Below are 19275 nucleotides of genomic sequence, written 5' to 3'. Positions count from 1 at the left end.
ACTCTGAAGCTACAACCAACAGCTGGTTAGCTTAGCTTAGCATAAATACTAGAAGCAGGGGCATATGGCGAGACTGGATAAGGCTCTCTAATAAAAATGTTAGGCTGCATCTTGGTTGTTTGATGTAACTGATTTTGTGCAGAGCTAGTCTAGCTGTTTCCAGTCTTTATGCCAAGCTGACTGCATCTTCACATTCGCCACACAGTTTCAGTGAGTGGTATTGATTTTCTGTGCTAGCTCTCGGCAGGAAAGCGAACAAGCGCATCTCCCAACATGTCCAACTAATCTTTTAAAGATGCTCGGGGAAAAAAAAAAAAAAACAACTGAATGCACAAGCAGCTGAAAAGAGGAAAGAGCTGGAAGGCCGGAGGCGTACCGAGCTGCCCCTCGTCTTCATGCGAGGCGCTCCCCGTTTCTGAGAGCTCGGCTTCAACGCCGCCTGTCTCTGCAGACGCCTCTGCTGTGGGGTAAATGGATGTCGAGTGAGAAAAAAAAACAGGAAAGGTTCATCTTTAAAACTAACCCCAGTGTGACGGACTGTCCTCAGGTTGACTCAGCTAAACCGACACCTACTGACCTCGTGTTTGGGTCAGTTGTGGTATTTTTCATGTTAGCTGTTTAACGGATCAAGGGAGGCTTTTCAACCTGATGACCCTCCACTCCACTACGCCTGTCACTCTCAGTATTTATGATCAAAGCATGCTCGACCCGGGCTGGAGTAGAGCTACTGTGGCTAATTCTTACAGGCACAGAGAGCCTTTATTTTCCATGTTAGTCAGCGATCTGTGGCACCATGTTACAAGTGGTGACTCGAGGGGGGATAATAGGCTCTTACAGCGCTGTGCTCTGGTGACGTCTCGCTATCACCAGTGAATATCAGGTTTAAAAGCAAATATTAGCACACAAGGAAGGAAACGCAAATTCAAAACCAAGGTGGGTTAGAGTTGAAAACTGTGAGGTACAAAAGAAAATCAACAAATCAAGATGTCTCCGATTATTTCTGTGAAACGAAAGAAAAGTTATTTGAGAAAAAAAAGGATAAATTAACTGATAATATGCACACAAACGTGGACATGCTAAACGAGGGTTAAGTTGCATTGAGGCGGGCGTACCAGGCGGCGCCTCGTCATCACAGTGGCTGCTCTCTGGTTCAGAGAGTTCAGACACAGATTTCACTCCGTTCTCACTGACCGCCGCTTCATCCTCTGTGAATCAAAGGTAAACTGGAGGTCAAGACTGAGGTTCACTGAGACAGACGGCGATGTTCATGTTCAGGTGAGCTGTGGATTAAAATGGTTATAACCTCGACAAAAGACAAACAGTCACATCTAACGCTTCAACTCACAACAACAAACCACAAAAACCTAAGACGTTGACAGTTAAAACATTTTTAAATATAACAGTTTTTTTTTGATAATATTTTGGGAGAGACTCATTTTGTTTTTAGAAAATAAACACGCACAAAAAAGAAACATTTAGAGGCTTTCATTGTTCATTTCACTTGAGAAAAATTAAAGGAAGAAAGACACATTATTCACGTTATTACACAATATTACAAAGACAAAAATCCAAGATAAAATATGAGATTTTGACGGTGCGTCTACGCATGGGGCAGATGACAGCGCAGGACGTAAACATTACTGGCACTCTCCTCGTTTTTTTTGCATTTTTGAGCACCACAAGCCGAGTGCCGTCTAGTTCCTTATACTAGAGAGAAGGCAGACATCTCTATAGCCGATAAATCCAAAATTGGCATGGGGTGATATGAAAATTTAAAGTCACGATTATCCAGATAACATTATCCAGATAATCAGATTACATTTTTTTGTGGGGGATACCATGGGACAGGCTTAGGATTTTGAAATGACTGAAAAGATGTGGGCTCGCACTACAAGTGAGGGGAGAAACATACATCTTTGAGCTTTAAGCACTATTATAGACTAATCATGAGTCCTACACAAGTATATGTGTTCTCCTGTGTGACCAATAATCATGTGACTTTCTAATTTGGGACTCAGACATTAAAACTGCACATGTTCATAGTCATATAGAGAGTTGAAATGAAACTAAATCTTCTCTTCCAGGACTGAGAAAACCTCAGTCAAAATCCCACTGTCAGTTTTAGCCAGGTTAAAAACTACACATGGTAAGGTGGTAAGGACTGTTATCTCTGAAAAACAGTCTAATATCAATTATTTTATATCTCAGTTTTCTTTGGCAGCTTTTAACAAACACCATTTCCCAAAAGCCCACGAGTTGCACTTAACTCAGACATGTCTGTAATCACAGGAGGACAGAAAGGCCTTAAAACTGCAGAAGCTTTTAAAACAGCCGAGATTATAAGTGAGGAAAAAAAATGAATTGAGAAAAGACGAGAGGTATGGTGAGTTTTATGCATGTGGTTTAAACCAAGTTATGACGAAGTTTCGGGCGTTTCCACCTTCCGTCATGTAGTTTTTATGTATTTTATCAAAAAACAAGATATTTTCTCTGTTGTTGATCTTCTTAACTGGCGATTCAACAGTTTCACACGAGTCCTAGCTACAGAAGTGGAAGTTTTTTGGGTCTTTAGGAAACAAGTTTTGACAAATAAAATAACATATCATCACCATATAAGTTAATATGGAAGGTTACAGGGCAAAATCCTCATCCATTTATATAAATCTCCATAAATTATGGCCATTTTAACTCAGACTATGAGAACAGGAGTTAACCATATCATCATCAACACCATTTACTCTTCTACATTAAAACTACAACCACACAACTAACTTTATACTACAGAAACTACACTTTCCAGTTTCTACTCCACTACGTCTTCTACTCTAACAGATCAGATACTCACCCTGTGTTTCACCGTTGATTAATGTGCTGTTTACCTCTGCGGACGGACCTGACTCTGTGTGCTGCTGCTTCCTGTTTGTACGTGACATGATGGGAAGTGGAAACGGGGAGAATGACTGCACTAGCGAGGGCTGTAAACTGGGAAACGCTAGGCTACGCACTAATTGGCCATATGGTTCATTGGGACGAGAAGGAAGAGACTGGAACTGATTATTAGCTACACGCTGAACAATCTGTCCCCCCTCTATTAATATTTATCTGCACAAGACTGGAGCGGACAGACAACAGGATCTTCCCTTTTCATATCAATCAGCCATTAAAGACGTGGATTTTTTCCCATGCTGCATTAAAAGCCTGATTGTTTGTGAGCTGAATTGGTAGCGGACAGTGACACAGGATGGAGACAGGGCTCGTTCTGACGGGGTCTGACCCAGATGCTGGATTACAGAGCACAGTGCAGCTGCAGTCAGGCACTCAGGGCCAGTCAAGCATGTCTTGTATCCATTATGTAAAGCGGGATTAAAACAAAGCACAGTAGAACCGCGGGAGCTCGGCCTCTTACCCAAATCTACAGACTACGGTGACTTTTCAGGAAACTGCACATGGAAATATAAACCCTGCTGAGATCAGTTAAGAATATATTCTGGGATTAAAGCGCCGACAGGAAGCGAGAGTGATCGACCTGTTAAACTTTAACCTGTAAGGCCCCACAATTGGGTCAGATGGTTATTATCTCCTATAAGCAGTGCATTAACATATAAACACTATAATGCCTTTTAAAGGTGTCATTTAGCTCCAAAAACACAAAGTCCAAGACCAACTGCAGCCGGTTTGACGACAGGGAATCTGGTATCGAGGTGGTTCAGATGCTGTAGGACAGTTACTGATGGCTGGTTTAGTCATTCAGCTAACATTAGAGGTCCTGTTGGGCCGGGAGGCAAACTTGACAAGAAAAACCACCTTGCTACCGTTTTCCCTGTTGTTAAATCAACAGCCGTCGGGCTCGGATGCTTGATTTTGACAAGCCCTCTGATCACATAATCGGCCGGGTTCACTCGAGGGTCCTGTCGATCCGGTTTCTCCTACCTGTCTGTTTTTACTGGAAACACTGGAAGCAAATATCAGTCCACCTTCTGTTTCAGCTTGATTTTAAAGCAAAATATCTTACAAACTGCCTCTTTAAAGCTACATTACAGTCTGCTAATGTGTATTCACTGCTTATAAATGCTTAATATGGGCCTCTACATGTTTATTTTCATTTGTGCTTGATAACCATTCAGAACTTTTGTATTGTTGTTCAGGTATTTCTGTTGCTGCACATCAATAAACTATATTAAACCAGTTATTCTTACTTTTGTTAAGCTGCAGTCTGCTACTTCAGGCTTATTTATGCCACAGAGGTAACACTTTGTCATTGAATCTGCTGTCGTCTTGGAAACTGTTCATAAACCGGACAATACATGTTTATTGGTTTGAAACTAAAACATTATGTAACGTGTTTTTAATAGCTCACTGATTCACACGCCGGTGAGTGTGAGGCTCTGTATCGTCTGATGTCATGCTAAGAAGATAATGAATGATGACATCAGGATTATGTCACCTTGTTCAGACGCTGCGTGACAAAACTGAGCCCTCGCTTCAATTTACCGGGACGGCTGAGTCGATGCAGCAGGAGTGCTGACGGAGGAGCTCCTGCAACTTCTGCTGCATCATGGTGTGACGTAGCTGAAAGGTGCAGCGTCGGCCAATCGAATACAATGTCGGACCCTGCCTGTTTTTGCATCTCTTAAACCTTCGGACTCATTCCTATCTGTTAAGGTCGCCATTTATCCTTATACATAAACAGAGGAAGTATCTCTTTGTTCGTCTGACCTTTCATTTTGGCGACTCCGTTCTCCTGGTGGTGCTGGTCGTTGATGGTCATGTTGGCTAAGGAGGAGCTCATGGTGTCTCCAGAGCTGTAGCTGTTGTTCACGTAGTCCATTGCCAGTCGCAGGTCAGGCTGCAAGAGTTCAATAAGCGAAGATCAGGACAGATGTCACATAATGACTAAAAGCCTGGTTTTAAGGATTAAATGTAATGATGGCGTACTTCACGGACAGCCCGTCACCCTGAAATATAAACAGACACTGTGTCTGTGAAAAGCTGTTATTTATACATCCTGACGTGGGGTCGGTGCTTCAGGTTACAGCCTGACCGACAGAAATAGTCCCTCCTGACCATGTGCACACTGTCCTGATGAGCTGCACTTCCTAAACAACCACCTCTGAACAAGTGCAGCGCTTGTGTTTCATGTACCGACACATGTCAGCACAGAACAGGCCATTGTTGGGGAGTAATTAGTAGTAACTGTAATCCATTACAGGTGCGGAGACAGAGTATGTAGTTAAATTACAGTTACTGATCAACATCTGAATATATTCCTTTCTGTGTCATGGTTTTGGGTTTTAGTTTAATCATTTCCTGTTTTATTTTGTAGGTTTCTCCCTCATCTGTCCTGTTTGTTTTACTTCCGGTCTTTGTCTTTTTCTTTATTCTTGTAGATGTTATGAAAATGTTGCACGCCCATGTGTGGCTGCAGAGCCAGACCATCAGGAGGAATAAACACCCGGAGTCACATCAGATTGTGCTCTGATCTGGAGCCGTTTACTGACAAGAAGAGAGCTCAGAGATTACTTTTTAACTTTTGGGATTAAAAAGTGGATTTATCTTCACTCCTGTTTATCAACCTGACTGCAGCAGTGATCCATGGATCACTGAAAAGGGCATTAACATCACTACGCAGTGTCAAGATTTAAAACCTGAGAAAATCTACAGGTAAATTAAAGTTAATCTGTAGGACATGGCTTTTTAAGGCTGTTACGAATGAAAATATAAGTACGAGTATTTCTTTGTTGACATTTTGTTCCTTTATTCCACTAGAAGCTACGAGAGCTTGTGACACGTGGTGAACTTGCTGCTCACATACGTACATCTCCCAGCTGAAACTACAGGGACTATCTGCTCTTGAGGTACAAAGTGGTATTAGGAGACTGGTCGGGACGGGGCTAACAGGTTAGCATGCTAACATCTCTGCAAAAGTACCTCGTGCACCATGTTGTTATTTATGTGTTTGTTGGACTTTTAAGTGTTATTGTCCATCTTAAAAGTAATCAACAAGGAATCAAAAGTAATAAATAAAAAAGTTGCAGTACATATTACATTTTAAGTTACAGGGTAACTAGTAATCTGTCTTCTGTTACTTTTCAAAAGTAACTTTCTACACACTAAATATTACTGAACAACAGTCCTGACCGGCTCCGTCAACCTGCAGCGAGATGTTAACTGCGTCAAATCTCATAAAAAGAGGATTACATGTCAGATTAAAGCCGAGCCTCTGGTTACATCAGCACTTTTCACTTTGAATCATATTTTTTTCCACTGCCCTGTCTCACACACACACACACACACACACACACACACACACACACACACACACACACACACACACACAAGAGAGAGGAGAGCTTATGGCGTAATCAGTGTCGCCATCCAAACTGCTCTTTCCGTGTTTGTGTTGACGCAGATTTGTCGGCTTCTGGTCTTTATTTTCACCCTCATGCCCACTTTGGCTCGTAAACACTCGACTCGGCTTAATCTGCCAGAGGTTCTGCTGGACGCTGCTGCTCTGACACAAAGACTGGTTAGAAATATTTACGTTTCCAGTTTAATCTTTAATGCAAAATGTCTATCAATGATTTTGAAAAACAGATTTAAAGGTTTGGTTTGCGTCCATTAAGAGACTCGGTTTAATCCCTCAGAGGAGATCCCAGCACTTCCTCCACATTGCAGCGATGTGACGGCACTCGATGCAATTGTCTCGTTACGAGCAGCAATGCCTCAACTGTTGCCGTGGTTACTCCACCCAATTAAAGCTCCTCTACGGGCTCACTTGGCTCAGCTATGTGACCTTCCCTCGGTGTACCTTCGTATCTCCTGACCTTGGCTCTTTAAACAGCGTTCCACGTCGGCACTAATGGCATGAATGAGAGAAAGGGGCGACAGGGTGACGCCAAAAAACACCATAAAAAGACCAAAACAGGCTCTGAGACTGAAATGTTCAGTCACAATGAATTGATCATATATATCAAGTATTGATTCACAAAACATTCTGCTGTAATATTGTGTTAATTTGGTCTCATGACCCAACAGTTTATTAAATAGATTAAAAAATAAGTACAGTGTGTTTATCACAGCCTGATATATCTTCTCCCTCTGTGCCACAGAGCTCCACTATTGTCCAAAAACCACAGCGTCCTGCTGCCAAAAACACTCACTAGAGCACTGAATGTGTATTAATCCGCTGCTGAAAATAGCCCCCAACAAATGCACCATTTCCTCCAGTTTGAATAACATTTGCTAAAAACTACAGTGCCCAGCTGTTACTGAAAAAAACTTTATATTTGTGACATTTTTTTTAAAGATATACGTCTTCGTAGTTCATGTTAGCTCTTTTCTGTTTGCTAGCGTCGTTATTTTGCTCGAACCAATCAGCAGCGAGCAGCATATCCCTCCCCCCAGCGTCACTTTCAGCCCACACACAGCAGCAGCGATTGTTAGTAGCCGTTAACATCAATCACTAAACAAAATTGCCAGTTTTTAATGCGTTATCTCTCTTAGTCCACTTACAGCCGCATCGATCTCTTCCACATTTGCCGACATTTTCGAGGTCTCGTCTTTCATAATTTTTCTGGCGCTGGTGCAGGAACACAACGTCCCCATTCTTAATAATACCCACAAAGCCCTGATCTGCTCTGTTGGTTTTCCAAACGGCCGTCAACACCGGACCCATCTGAATCAGTGAAATAATCAGAGATGTAGGCAGCGATTCAAAGGTCTGAGAGCCACAGACGGGACGGTCAGACACGACAACACATTGTTTGTTTGAGTCTTTTCCTTTTCGTACAGTAAGAAAAATATATAAAACCCAGCCATAAAAAAGAGGATATTATAAGTGACAGAGTGATGTTTGTGCGTCCCATAGAGAGTCTAATGAATAGTGGACTGTCAGTGCTCACACACAGCTCCGGGACAAGACCGCCATTGTGGCATTACACATGACAGAATCCAAACAAGAAGAAAAGCTGCACCCTCGCCAACAAAGAAGACAATCCCTCTGAGAAGCCGTTCGCTCTGCATCCGGGAGCTCAGACGGTTGGAGAGCAAACAAACTCGACGCTGATAAGAGCCGGATCCTTCAGCCTGCACTCGTGTGTACAGTACATTAGTCTACAGGAGAGAGGTGTAAATCTACTCTGTAAACATGAGAGCCTTTATTGTCATTGTGTTTTCCAGACAGGACAAAAACGCTCCCGATGATTTAACTCGCACACAAATTTCACCTGCTGCAGAAAGGGAACGTGACAGCGCTCTTTGTCGCAGCTTCACGAGGGGGAAAAGGCTCGTAGGTCTGCTGATGCAGCTTGTTCCTCTCAGGGTCGTGTGAAAATATAATCTTGGCACAGGTCCCGGCCTCCCGAGCAAACGGGACAGCTCTGCAAGGAGCTCGGTCAACAGGGATGTTGACACAGCTCCAGGAGCTCCGAGCGGGCAGGCTGACGAGTCTGATGCAGCAAACAGGGGGCGAAATGTTGTTTCTCCTGAGGGGAACTCCACTGATTTTACACATAAATATCAGTTTTGCAGTCGGGGAGGAAACTGGAGTATAATATCATCTGCTACTCTGCAGGAAATAATAACCAGTTATCTCAGTTTGGGCTCGAGTCAACAAATATTCAGGGAGAAACCTGCTGCTGCCTGACAGGTGTTGGCATGAAGGGGATGGCGATGTTTGTTTTTGGAGCTTGACCCATATAACCGACTAGAAATCAGGATATTCCAGCCTGTGCTGATTCATATTTGACCTCCTTTTTGAGATCCGTCTCTCGCGTGTCACTGAAGAACCGCTTTGAAACAGCTACAAGAGGTTCACGTAAATATTTTATGCAGAGTCCAACATGACATCTTCAGAACTGCTTGTTGCCTCACAAACGGTCCAAACCACAAAGATGTTCAGTTCCCTGTCTTAATCCAAACATCTCAGAGGCCGGAGACGGATCATTTTTGGCATTTATAACTGAAATAACGGCTGTTTTTCTGTCTGAACATGTAACCCAGAGCTGAAACAATTAGTCGATTAATCAAATCAATTAGCAGTGAATGAATTAACAACATTTCAGATTATTGATTGATTGGTAGAAAGATTTAATCAACCAAAAATGGCAAATATTCTCTGGTTTCAACTTCTGAAACAACCCTGTCGCCAAAATGAATTGGCATTGGGATTTTTTGCGTTAATTATTCTCTTAGTTACAGAATTAGTCTGTTTCCACTTTAACATATCACGTTCAAATTACAGGCCAGACACCACTGCTCAAGTCTGTGTTTCAACATTTGTAAACAGGAAACCATGGGATATTTTTACGGAGATGTTGGGTAATCTTCCAGCTGTGTTTGTAGAAACCAAGATCTTTTTCTGACCCTAAGGAAGTGGTGTTTGTACCTAAACCTGATGAAGTCCAATCTTGGCATTTATGTTTCTGCAAACCACAGATATGTTGCGACTTTACGTTTCTTTATGTTAAATTTTCATGTTGTGATAATGCTGTGCTAATGCTCTGGTTAGGTTTAGGCACAAAACCCACTTGGTTAGGTTTAGGAAAAGATCATAGTTTGGCTTGAAATACCTGCTTTGGTTGCCATGATCACAGATGGAGATGGTCCGAATTCCTGTGATGAATAGCCAGTTTTGGTTTCCACAACGCTGGAAACTAAATGTCCCCAGTTCTCATGAAAACACACAGTTTTGGAAATGTTTCCTTAAAACTATCCAGTGGCAAAAACCCTGCTTTGTTAGCTTCTACACATGTCAACCTTGGATGTATCTGTGGTTTGCATTAAACATTAACTACTAACATTATATCCTGGAGCCTGGGCTGATGACATGTTGTGTCAAAGTATCAATATTGTACGTATGACACACAAATATAAACATATCTGTGGTTTGCAGAAACATACTTCACCACAACATTTATTCTGGCGATTGGGTTTTTGTGTCTGAGACTGTTCATCGAAACGAGACATACATTTCATCTTTCATCGTCAGTTGCAGCTCTCGATTAATCACTGACTCGACTAATGGTTTCAGCTCCAATTCGTGGCCTCAAAAATATGCTGACCTCAGGGGGATACGGATGTTAAAAGATGCATGTTTAATGTAGAAAAATACTGCAGGGCAGAATGTGTCTTCACAGTGCGGGTTTTGTCGAACTAGCAGCCAAAAAAACAAAGATATTCAATTTACATCGACATAAAAACACAGAAAAGCAGCAAGTCCTCACATTTAAGCAGCTGGAATCAGAGAATATTTATCATTTTTGCTTGAAAATGACTCAAAATCGTCGATTCATTTGATGCCATGTGCCTAATTGATCCATCATCGACTGGTTTGTGCGCTAAAAAATGGATCAAACTTAAAAAACAAAAGGCGTTCGTCTGATGCCGCGTCTCGTCCTGCCGGCTCACCAGCGCTGCTCGTAGCTCAGCTGAGAGACGAGGATGCTGCTCTCATGCTTGATTGCTTCTGTATCTCTGACCTACTTTCCTCATCGTTCCCTCCTCTCTCTTTTCTCCGCGCTCTCGCTCAGCCTCCAGCAGCAACACGCTGGCTCTACCTTTTTCTAATGTGGGCCCGGCCCTGCAGTGGAGGGAGGAGAAGGTGGAGCCCGTTTCCATTTTGCCCTCCATCTCTGGAGCGCTGGAGGGGGGAACATCTCGCAAGGGGGGCCGGCCTCCACGTGGCCTCCTGCTCTGCTTTCGAACACACATTTAGCCGCTGCGGTGCCCTGCAGTCACCTTTGTTTTCACTCCTCCAGGATGTAAACCACACCCTGCTACCTCTCCACACACCCTCCCTCCACTTTTAAAGCCTCTTAAAACAAGACATCTGTTACATAATCAAAGCTCCAGTCTTTCAGAGAAGTAAAGAGACACGACACGACATTTTTTCGGCTCGACAATCTCACAGTGGATTTCTTCTGGTGTTGTCATGGTGCAGCTGCTGCAGGTTTCAATATGTACACAAGACCCGGAGCTACACGCAGACACACACAAGTCCTCTATCGGCATGGTGCCAATTAACTGCGCTCAGGAATGCAGTTTAAAGCCCGCTGAGGCATTTTCTTCTTCTCTTTAACGAGACGACGCAATCGGAAGCTCGTCTGAGCAGCTTCTTCTGGCAGAGATGACGACTCTGGCTCACTTATCTTGTCGTCTTCTGATTGAATGAAGGCGCTAAACAAGTCTGGGGATCAATCTGTCGTTACTGACAGTGACGATTCCCTAAAGCTCAAGCTGACGTCTCCATATTGCTTCATTTGTGCGTTCAGAACCAAAATATATTTTGTTTAAACTCATAAAAAATGCAGAAATCTTCACATTCGAGAAGCTGAAACCAGAGAATATTTATCATTTTCTGCAGATTAATCAGCTGATTGTTTCATATCGGAGTCAAACGCAGTAAATCTGAGCCGACTGCAGAGGAGTCATTTCACTGATGCTGGTTCTGCAGCCTCAGCTCGTCAGGCAGCTCCTTCCTAAATGAGGCCCGGAGGTTGGATGTGGTCACCTTTGGACTCGAGCCACTCGAAGCCTCAGTGTTTTTGCTAAATGGAGTACTTCACTTCACTTCAATGTGGATTAATTTCATAATCTCTGACGTTTGAAGCCCGTCGCTCAGAGGATTGATTGTTTCAATGAAGCCGCGGTTTCTATTCAAACTTCCATCTTGTAGTTTTGGATTTCCCTTCAGCTGATCGATGAGTGATTGAGAATTCGTGGCGACGACGTTCGAGGACGGTAATCCAATTCAACACATCAGATTTTGCTGTGGACGGGTCGATTAAAGTCTCGGGCTGATTTCCAGCAGCGTCTCTGGTGCTTTCAAAGTCTTTCAACATTTATGAAGACAGAGAGAGAAGTGCTTCCTGTCAAACCAAAGAAATACTGGAAACTACAAAGCGACTGCTCGGTGGCCACTCTCGGTATTGCAGTCAAAAATTATTTTCCCCATAGACCGCAATTATAAAAGAGACGCCTGTAAAACTATTGACACCAACAACTGCAAACAAGGTTGATTACGACTCTTTCTATTACGCATTTTTGATCCGTGGAGGTTTTATATTTGTAAAACGTTCAATAAACTGAGAAATAAAAACTGTAATTTTACTGATTTCATGGGAGCTCAGTTCCCATCAGCTCCCACGTAACTCGACCCTAAATAAATGTAACTGAACTTGCACATGTAGCCAAGGACGTTACATTATATCTGGACGCAGCCTTGTCAGCAGAGAGAGAAAAAAGAAACTCGGCCTACCGAGTACGAGAATACCCAGATCTTCCATGTGGTGCCGCCCATACAGCGAGCGCACTAGACACTTCCGAGTTTAGCGCCCGGCTAACTTGTATGGGGATAAAATAATTTAATCGTGCGGCTCCTCTAGACTTTCCAAATGTTACTGGACAGAATCGGTCAAATTATGACAGTCATAACGAGTTATTTCATGTCACAGACAGCTTCTTTTACAATGTCAGATTATGGGAAAAAGCCTTTTGGGCCGCAGTGCATCACGCGACGATGTAATGACACGGCCTGGCCGCTAAGAAACCTGGCTTCGAGGCCCGCCTTTCGTCCTGGGGGCCTGGTGCCGAGTCGATAACGAACAAAACACGAGACAAAAACCTTAGACTTCGACTTATTTAACGCACCGAAGTCAGAACGTACATGTCGCTCCTAAGACACGTATAAAAACTGGCTCTTGGCGTCAGAAAAAAGAGCGGGAAAGTCCGAGAAGAAACACGAGGATTTCAGACCGGAGACCTGTGTTTGTGTCCCCGCCGTAATTTGATTGAATTAACGGATGTAATTTATGTTGCACACGTAACGTAATCTTTTCCTAAACCCAACTACAAGGTCAGGTGTTTATTTTGGCTCACATGACGATGAAGGTCACCTGACTGTGGATCTACTGTCCACAGAAGTCATTGTACGCCTCCTGTCCGATGGTGTTATTGATACACACATCCATGTCCATCAGTTCCCTGTCAGTGTGCGCACACCAGCACATTTCCTCCAACATCACCTGCAGCCAGACCTTCCTGCAGGAACCTGCAGGAGGCTGCGTGTGTCTCTGCAAACACACTGACAGAGTGACACTGAGATGTCTTTCATGCCTCTCGTGCTCGTGCGGCCGCTCGGAATGGCTCCCTCAACACGAGGATGGAGGGAGAGAGACGAGGAGAGGTGTGTCTGAGCGCCTGGACAGCAAACAGAGCAGCGCGTTAAGCCCCATTGTTTGCGTGGTGAAAGGCTTCCCGTGCACCTTACTGAGGACCAGACCGTGTCCACTGACCCCGGGCGGATTATTGAGGAGCCCATATGTGTCAGATAAGCAGCCTCGGTTCACTGCTGCTGCTGTGCGGACACTCTCCACTGTTGATCGGATGAAAAATGGGCTTGGCATTTGCGCACAGGCGCCGCATCATCCCGATCCCCTCCAGGATCTGCGCTCTGAATTATGCACGAATATGAATACAGAGGAAATCAATGAATCCAATACAGCAAGGGGTGGGGGGGGGGGTGTACTGTTTGTGCGCTGGATGCACGCTCATGTGAAATAATAAAAAGCATTTAAGGCCTCAAAATGAAAGAGAAAAGAGCGAAAGATCCAGAAAAAAAAAGCAACGTGAAGACACAAAGAACAGAAGAGCTCCTGCTGCTCTCCTGGAGTAAATATGAGAGGAATAACATCGCGTTATCGTCCTCCGGGGATCCTTTAATAACGAGATTATAAATATTCTGGAGGATTAGTCTGGTTACAGCGCGCGAGGACGATCTCCGTGCGGCTGAGGGGAGCAGGACCTGCTCCGGAGGAAGAAGAGGAGGAGGAGGAGGAGGAGGAGGAGGATGGAGACATTTTTGTTTTGTGTTTCAGCTGAATGAGGAGACAAACATGTCATGATGCACCGAGGTGACTGGAGGGCCGACGGCTGCAACACACACACACACACACACACAAAACACGCTCCTGTGTTTGTTGGAGGGATCGATGGAGATGAAGATGAAGATGAGGGTCGCGCACAATGAAAGTCTGATTTTAAAAATGAAATAAAAACAAGAAGAGGCGCGATACAGCGGCTGCAGGAGCGTCCGCGCACACATCTGCCGTTAGGAAATGTGTTTCATTCATGTGCGTGATATTTCTATACGTGTTAACGCACACAGGCCCAACCTCTCCCTCCTCACGCAAATAAAAAAAAGATATTAAGTGACGAGACGAATGCCGATGCAGAAAAACGACGCTCGGCCCGCGGCAGCTCGGCCCGGAGGCGTCGGGGGCAGAACACGGAGGTCGGATCCGTCAGATAACGAGAGAAACGTCGGGGTTTCTTACCTGAGTGCAGACAGCGGTGTTGTCTCTTCAGCGGCGGCTCTCACCGGGATCACACAGCCTCTCCTCGCGCTGCAGCTGCCGGCCGGAGGGGGGCGCTGCGGAGCGCAGAGGGGGGAGACGGCGAGAAGGCTGTCTGTCCTGAAATGCAACCTGTCTGCACACAGAGGAGGCAGACAGACAGGCAGGCAGACAGGCAGGCAGACAGACAGGCAGACAGACAGACAGGCAGGCAGGCAAACAGACAGGCAGGCAGGCAGACAGGCAGGCAGGCAGTCAAGCAGGCAGACAGGCAGGCAGACAGGCAGACAGACAGGCAGACAGACAGGCAGGCAGACAGGCAGGCAGGCAGACAAGCAGGCAGACAGGCAGGCAGACAGGCAGACAGACAGGCAGAGAGACAGACAGACCGGCAGGCAGGCAGAGAGACAGGCAGGCAGACAGGCAGGCAGGCAGACAGGCAGGCAGACCAGCTCCTGTCAACACACAGCTGACAAACTCTGATTTACAGTTTATTTACTTTCATGCTAAGTGACAGTGAAGGAATGTAACTAAGTACATTTACTCAAGTAGGTTACACGTTTGTGGTACTCGTACTTGAGTACTATTATTTTCTGCTACTGAAACCTTTAAAAATATATTTCACTTTATCGGGTCAGATGCACAAATATGCAGAAATGCAGAAAATCAGTTGACCCATATTTTACAATATCAATACATATAAATATATTCATTTACTTTTACTAGCAGGTTACAATTTTGTGGTATTTGTACTTGAGTATTGTCATTTTCTGCTACTTTATACTTCTACTCCACTACATTTTTAGAGGAAAATATTGTACTTTTTACCAACTACTTTTATTTGACAAGTTTAGTTACTAGTTACTTTGCAGATTACATGATGCATCGTGAATACTTTACTTTTACTTGTACTTTTGATACTTAAGTACATTTAATATCACATGTTTTCAGACTCATGTACTATGGGTGCCTTTCACTTTTACTAATCTAATATTTTAACATGATATCTTTACTTTTACTCGAGTATGACTTTTGGGTAGTTTTAATTAATATGCTAATTTATCAGATAAGGAAATACTCAGATACTCTGTTACAAGTGAAAGTATGCAACGATGCAATAAGCACAATGGCCCATTTCCACTGAATGTAACTAAGTACATTTACTCAAGTACTTTACTTAAGTGGTTACTATTTTGTTGTACTTGTACTTGAGTATTATAATTTTCTGCTACTTTATACTTCTACTCCACTACATTTTAGAGGAAAATGTTGTACTTTTTACTAACTACTTTTATTTGATAACCTGAGTTACTAGTTACTTTCAGATTACATGCTGCATCAGAGCAAAATTGGCCATTTTTTTTCAATTAATTTGACTTTATCAGCAATTAGATTAAAAAATATAAATACTAATTGGATATGTACAAATATAAGAATGTGTAATTTAATTTAGTTTGTACTTTTGGTACTGAAGTTCATGTAATGTCAGATACTTTAATACTCAAGTAAAAAAGTAGGGACACTAAGGTGATTTTTCTGGGTCTCTCTGGAGTTTCAGCAACTTGGATGATTTAATTTATATTTAAACACGTACAGGGACTTTCTGTAGACTGATTCCAGTCGTTTTAACTCTCAATACATTTAAATTATTGTGTTTATTTCAGCTCAACAACATTTTACTCCTGGAAACCAAAATAAAAGACATTAGACAATAGTGTCTAAAATCTTAAATGTCTGTGTCAACAGGACATGGGCTTCCTGCCAGAAGCCAGAAGAGTGAAGGTCATCACGTGCATATGTCACAAATCACAAATGACTTCATGTTCATCTGGGCTCAGTGTTTTCAAACTGTCTTCAAAATTAAACACATTTATAATATTTGTAGATTTTCCATCTTGTGTGTTTGTATCCGTCTTCAATGAACCTCACGTCTGAAATAAAACAGATTTTGATATCAGTCGGCTGCAAATGTGTGTGTTTGGTGTTATTTATAGATTTCAGCAGCACATGGGAGGAAAATATCCCTAAAATAGTCTGCGGCGAGAAACAGGACGCAGGCTTTCAGAGCGAGAGGATTAATATGTACAGTGAGCACTGAAAGAGGTCAGCGGCACAGGAACAAACTCAAAACACACCAACAGACATGAGCGAGACGGTCCTTAACTGATGAGAACATGTGAACTACTGGGCCAAACCATTACACAGACACAAGGGGTGGACAAACAATACATACATGAGCTACTACAGATTGCTTCTAATAAAATATCAACTGTGAAAGAAAATTATTTAAACTAAATGTGAAAAATTAACCATAAAACATAGACATGCTCTCTGTAAACCCCCACTGTGGCAGGTGTTTGGTACAGTCCGGGACTCAGGTGTTTCACTGCTCATTGCATCAGTCAGCTTTTACATGACGGAGGACGGATGCTCCCAACACCTGCAGCACAGTAACCCAGAACAAAAAATGCAACTTAAAAATTACAACCAAAGACTTGAAATGGGTGAAAGTAGAAGTGAAGATGACGGCGATTTATTTTCTCAAAAGTCTCAACATGTGGGGGAGGAGGGGACAGAGAGGTGACGTCAACAAATAGAAATTAATAAACAAAACTTGGCCTTCATCTGAAAACAAAAGGGAAACACTTTTACTAAAACTACGATGAAGGAAGCGTCTCTGGACAAAAGTTTTCTACGCGTGTTAAAAGTTGAATAATTTCAACTTAATTTTGGATCAACAAGTCATTTGTAGAGATTTAAATGCAGAAATTTTACATAATATATCTTTAAGTAGCCTTTAAATACAGTCAGTGTCTGAATATATCTGAATAAGCTGCTACGAACTTACACTGTGCAGCCAAACTTTGTTCAAACCCACAATATCTTATTTAAAACTCTGGTGGATAACGCACATTTTCATATTTGTGGGTGAATTTTGGGGAAATTTGTTTAAAATGACGCACAAGACATTTAAAATATCAGCATGTTTAAATTTCCAGCTTCAACAAAGAGCAGAATGAGATTTAAAAACCTTAAATAAAGAGGAAAACATATATATTTTATCGTAAACGTGCAGTGATTGTGTGTGAGACGTCCAGGCCGAACAGAAGCTACAGTAACAGATCGGTGCAGTCGGAGCACAAAGGTCAAGTCTTGGCACATTAACCGGTGGAGGCCTGGGGGACTAAACAGTGCACCCTTGTGTCATCGTCTTTCACTGGCCTGCCTCTCACCATCACACACACTGACTGCCAACTTTTACACCAAGTCGACAAAACCATTCAGCTCCAGTGGAATTACTGACGGCCGGATCTGTTTGGGAAAGTTGAGGCTGTGACGCGTTGGCAAGACGAGACTCTTTGTGCCTCCTTCTTTCTTTCTTTCTTTCTTTCTTTTTTCCTCCCTCCCTCCCTTCCCGTCCTTTTGGAAAGTTGCCCGGTACAGCAGCTGCCGCTCGCTGTGAGGCTGAAGATGATTGGATTTATCCTGTGGCGGGAGTTCACTGCGGGCCAGGTGCTGCCGTGGGATCCTTCTCAGGCTGGAAATCTCCTTTTACACACCCTGTAAGCCCTCATGAGGTCAGCAGACTGTTTACCTGCAGCCAGAGACGCTTCACCGACCGCAGGACGTCTCGGCCTTTCCACACACGTGACAGGAAGTGGAGTTTAAAAATAAGATGGTAGATTTTTATGTGAAAGGAGTAGTTTGGAGACATTTCTTTCAGAGCGTTAGATGAGAAGAGTCAAATCACTCAAGTCTGTACGATAAATATGAAGCTAAACAGCCAGTAGCCGGTTAGCTTAGCACAAAGACTGGAAACAGATGGAAACAGCTAGCCCGGCTACATGTGACAACATCTACCTACCAGCAGATCCCGTAATATGTGTTAAAAAAGGAAAAGAAGATGCTCTAACTACAGAGTAAAGATTTTGACCTGATGATGATCGAACAGGAATCGATTGAGTGTAAATAAATCAGTCTTCTAATCAATACTGTCCTCCAACACTCGTACACTCACATGTGATGCACTCCCTCTAACAAGACCCATAAATGAATATCTGCAGCTTCAAAACGCTAAAAAAGTTAATAAAAGAAGATAATTTACATCTTTCCAGACTTTTATGTCTACGTTACACAGTATTATAAGGTTATTACTGACTCCCCTGATTATCTCTACGCAGACGCACGTCTTATTTCTGATTCATGTGAGAATGGATTCATTAAGAAACGAAAGGAGTCCCGCTGAGACTGCAGACGAGCGCAGAAACCCTCATTAATGAGATTCACTTTGAGATCTCACAGCTCTCAACCTTCTTTCTTCCCCAATAACTTTGACACTCTGAACATTTCGACGTCCATAAACTTCAATGATTCTCTGTATACGGAGGATATGTTTCTCCAGCCTCTGTCTTAAAGCTTAAAGGGACATACCAGAGTTTATAAGCTGCAGACTGACTTTCATTCTGCGGCGAACTTAAAGTGCGGTGTGACGAGCCGCTCTCTGCAGCAGCTTCACATTGTGTCTCGGTGTGTGACTCAAAGTATTTGTGAGCTGGCTGTGACAGTAGATGCGGATCGGTGTTGACCGTACAAAGCACTTCACGTCACAGTAATGAGTTCTCTGGATGCCAGTTTAGTCTTCAGGCTTCTGGAAAACTCTTAAAAAACAGAGCGGACCATCTGCCTCCTTCACTCTGTGAGGAAAACAGAAAGTTGTGTAACACGGGTTTATCAAAATCAGACGGACAAGTTGTGGTAATTCCTCTGGATTACTGTCAAATAACTCAACGTCACCGTCACTCACAGAGGCCTCGACTGCAGTTTGTGGAGGATAAACTGGTGTTTGTATTTACAAGAGCCAGGGACAAAACTGACATCATCAGACTGAGACTACAAGACTTTAATCTAAAGATCAAACGTGTAA

At 43.2% G+C, this 19275-nt stretch overlaps 1 protein-coding gene across 12 annotated transcripts in view; it reads right to left on the bottom strand.

The window, feature by feature from the left end:
* Positions 1-14442, bottom strand: part of LOC311251018 (microtubule-associated protein tau-like) — a 33709-nt gene extending 19267 nt beyond the window's left edge. The window contains exons 1-4 of one of the 12 annotated variants that reach the window (XM_084343274.1): positions 14334-14442; positions 4717-4846; positions 1113-1205; positions 377-460 (exon numbers count right to left, since the gene is read on the bottom strand). In XM_084343274.1, coding sequence (XP_084199400.1) covers positions 377-460; positions 1113-1205; positions 4717-4828 — 289 coding nt within the window. In that variant the 5' untranslated portion in view covers positions 4829-4846; positions 14334-14442. Of the gene's footprint in view, positions 1-376; positions 461-1112; positions 1206-4716; positions 4847-7512; positions 7693-14333 lie in introns of those variants that run through there. The other 11 variants (XM_084343270.1, XM_084343268.1, XM_084343264.1 and 8 more) reach the window with 11 other exon arrangements.
* Positions 14443-19275: the final 4833 nt, after the last annotated feature.

The sequence above is a fragment of the Pagrus pagrus genome (assembly GCF_965226575.1).
Source record: "Pagrus pagrus genome assembly, chromosome: 21".
Lineage (NCBI taxonomy): Eukaryota > Metazoa > Chordata > Actinopteri > Spariformes > Sparidae > Pagrus > Pagrus pagrus.
This window is presented reverse-complemented; position numbering and strand designations above follow the sequence as displayed.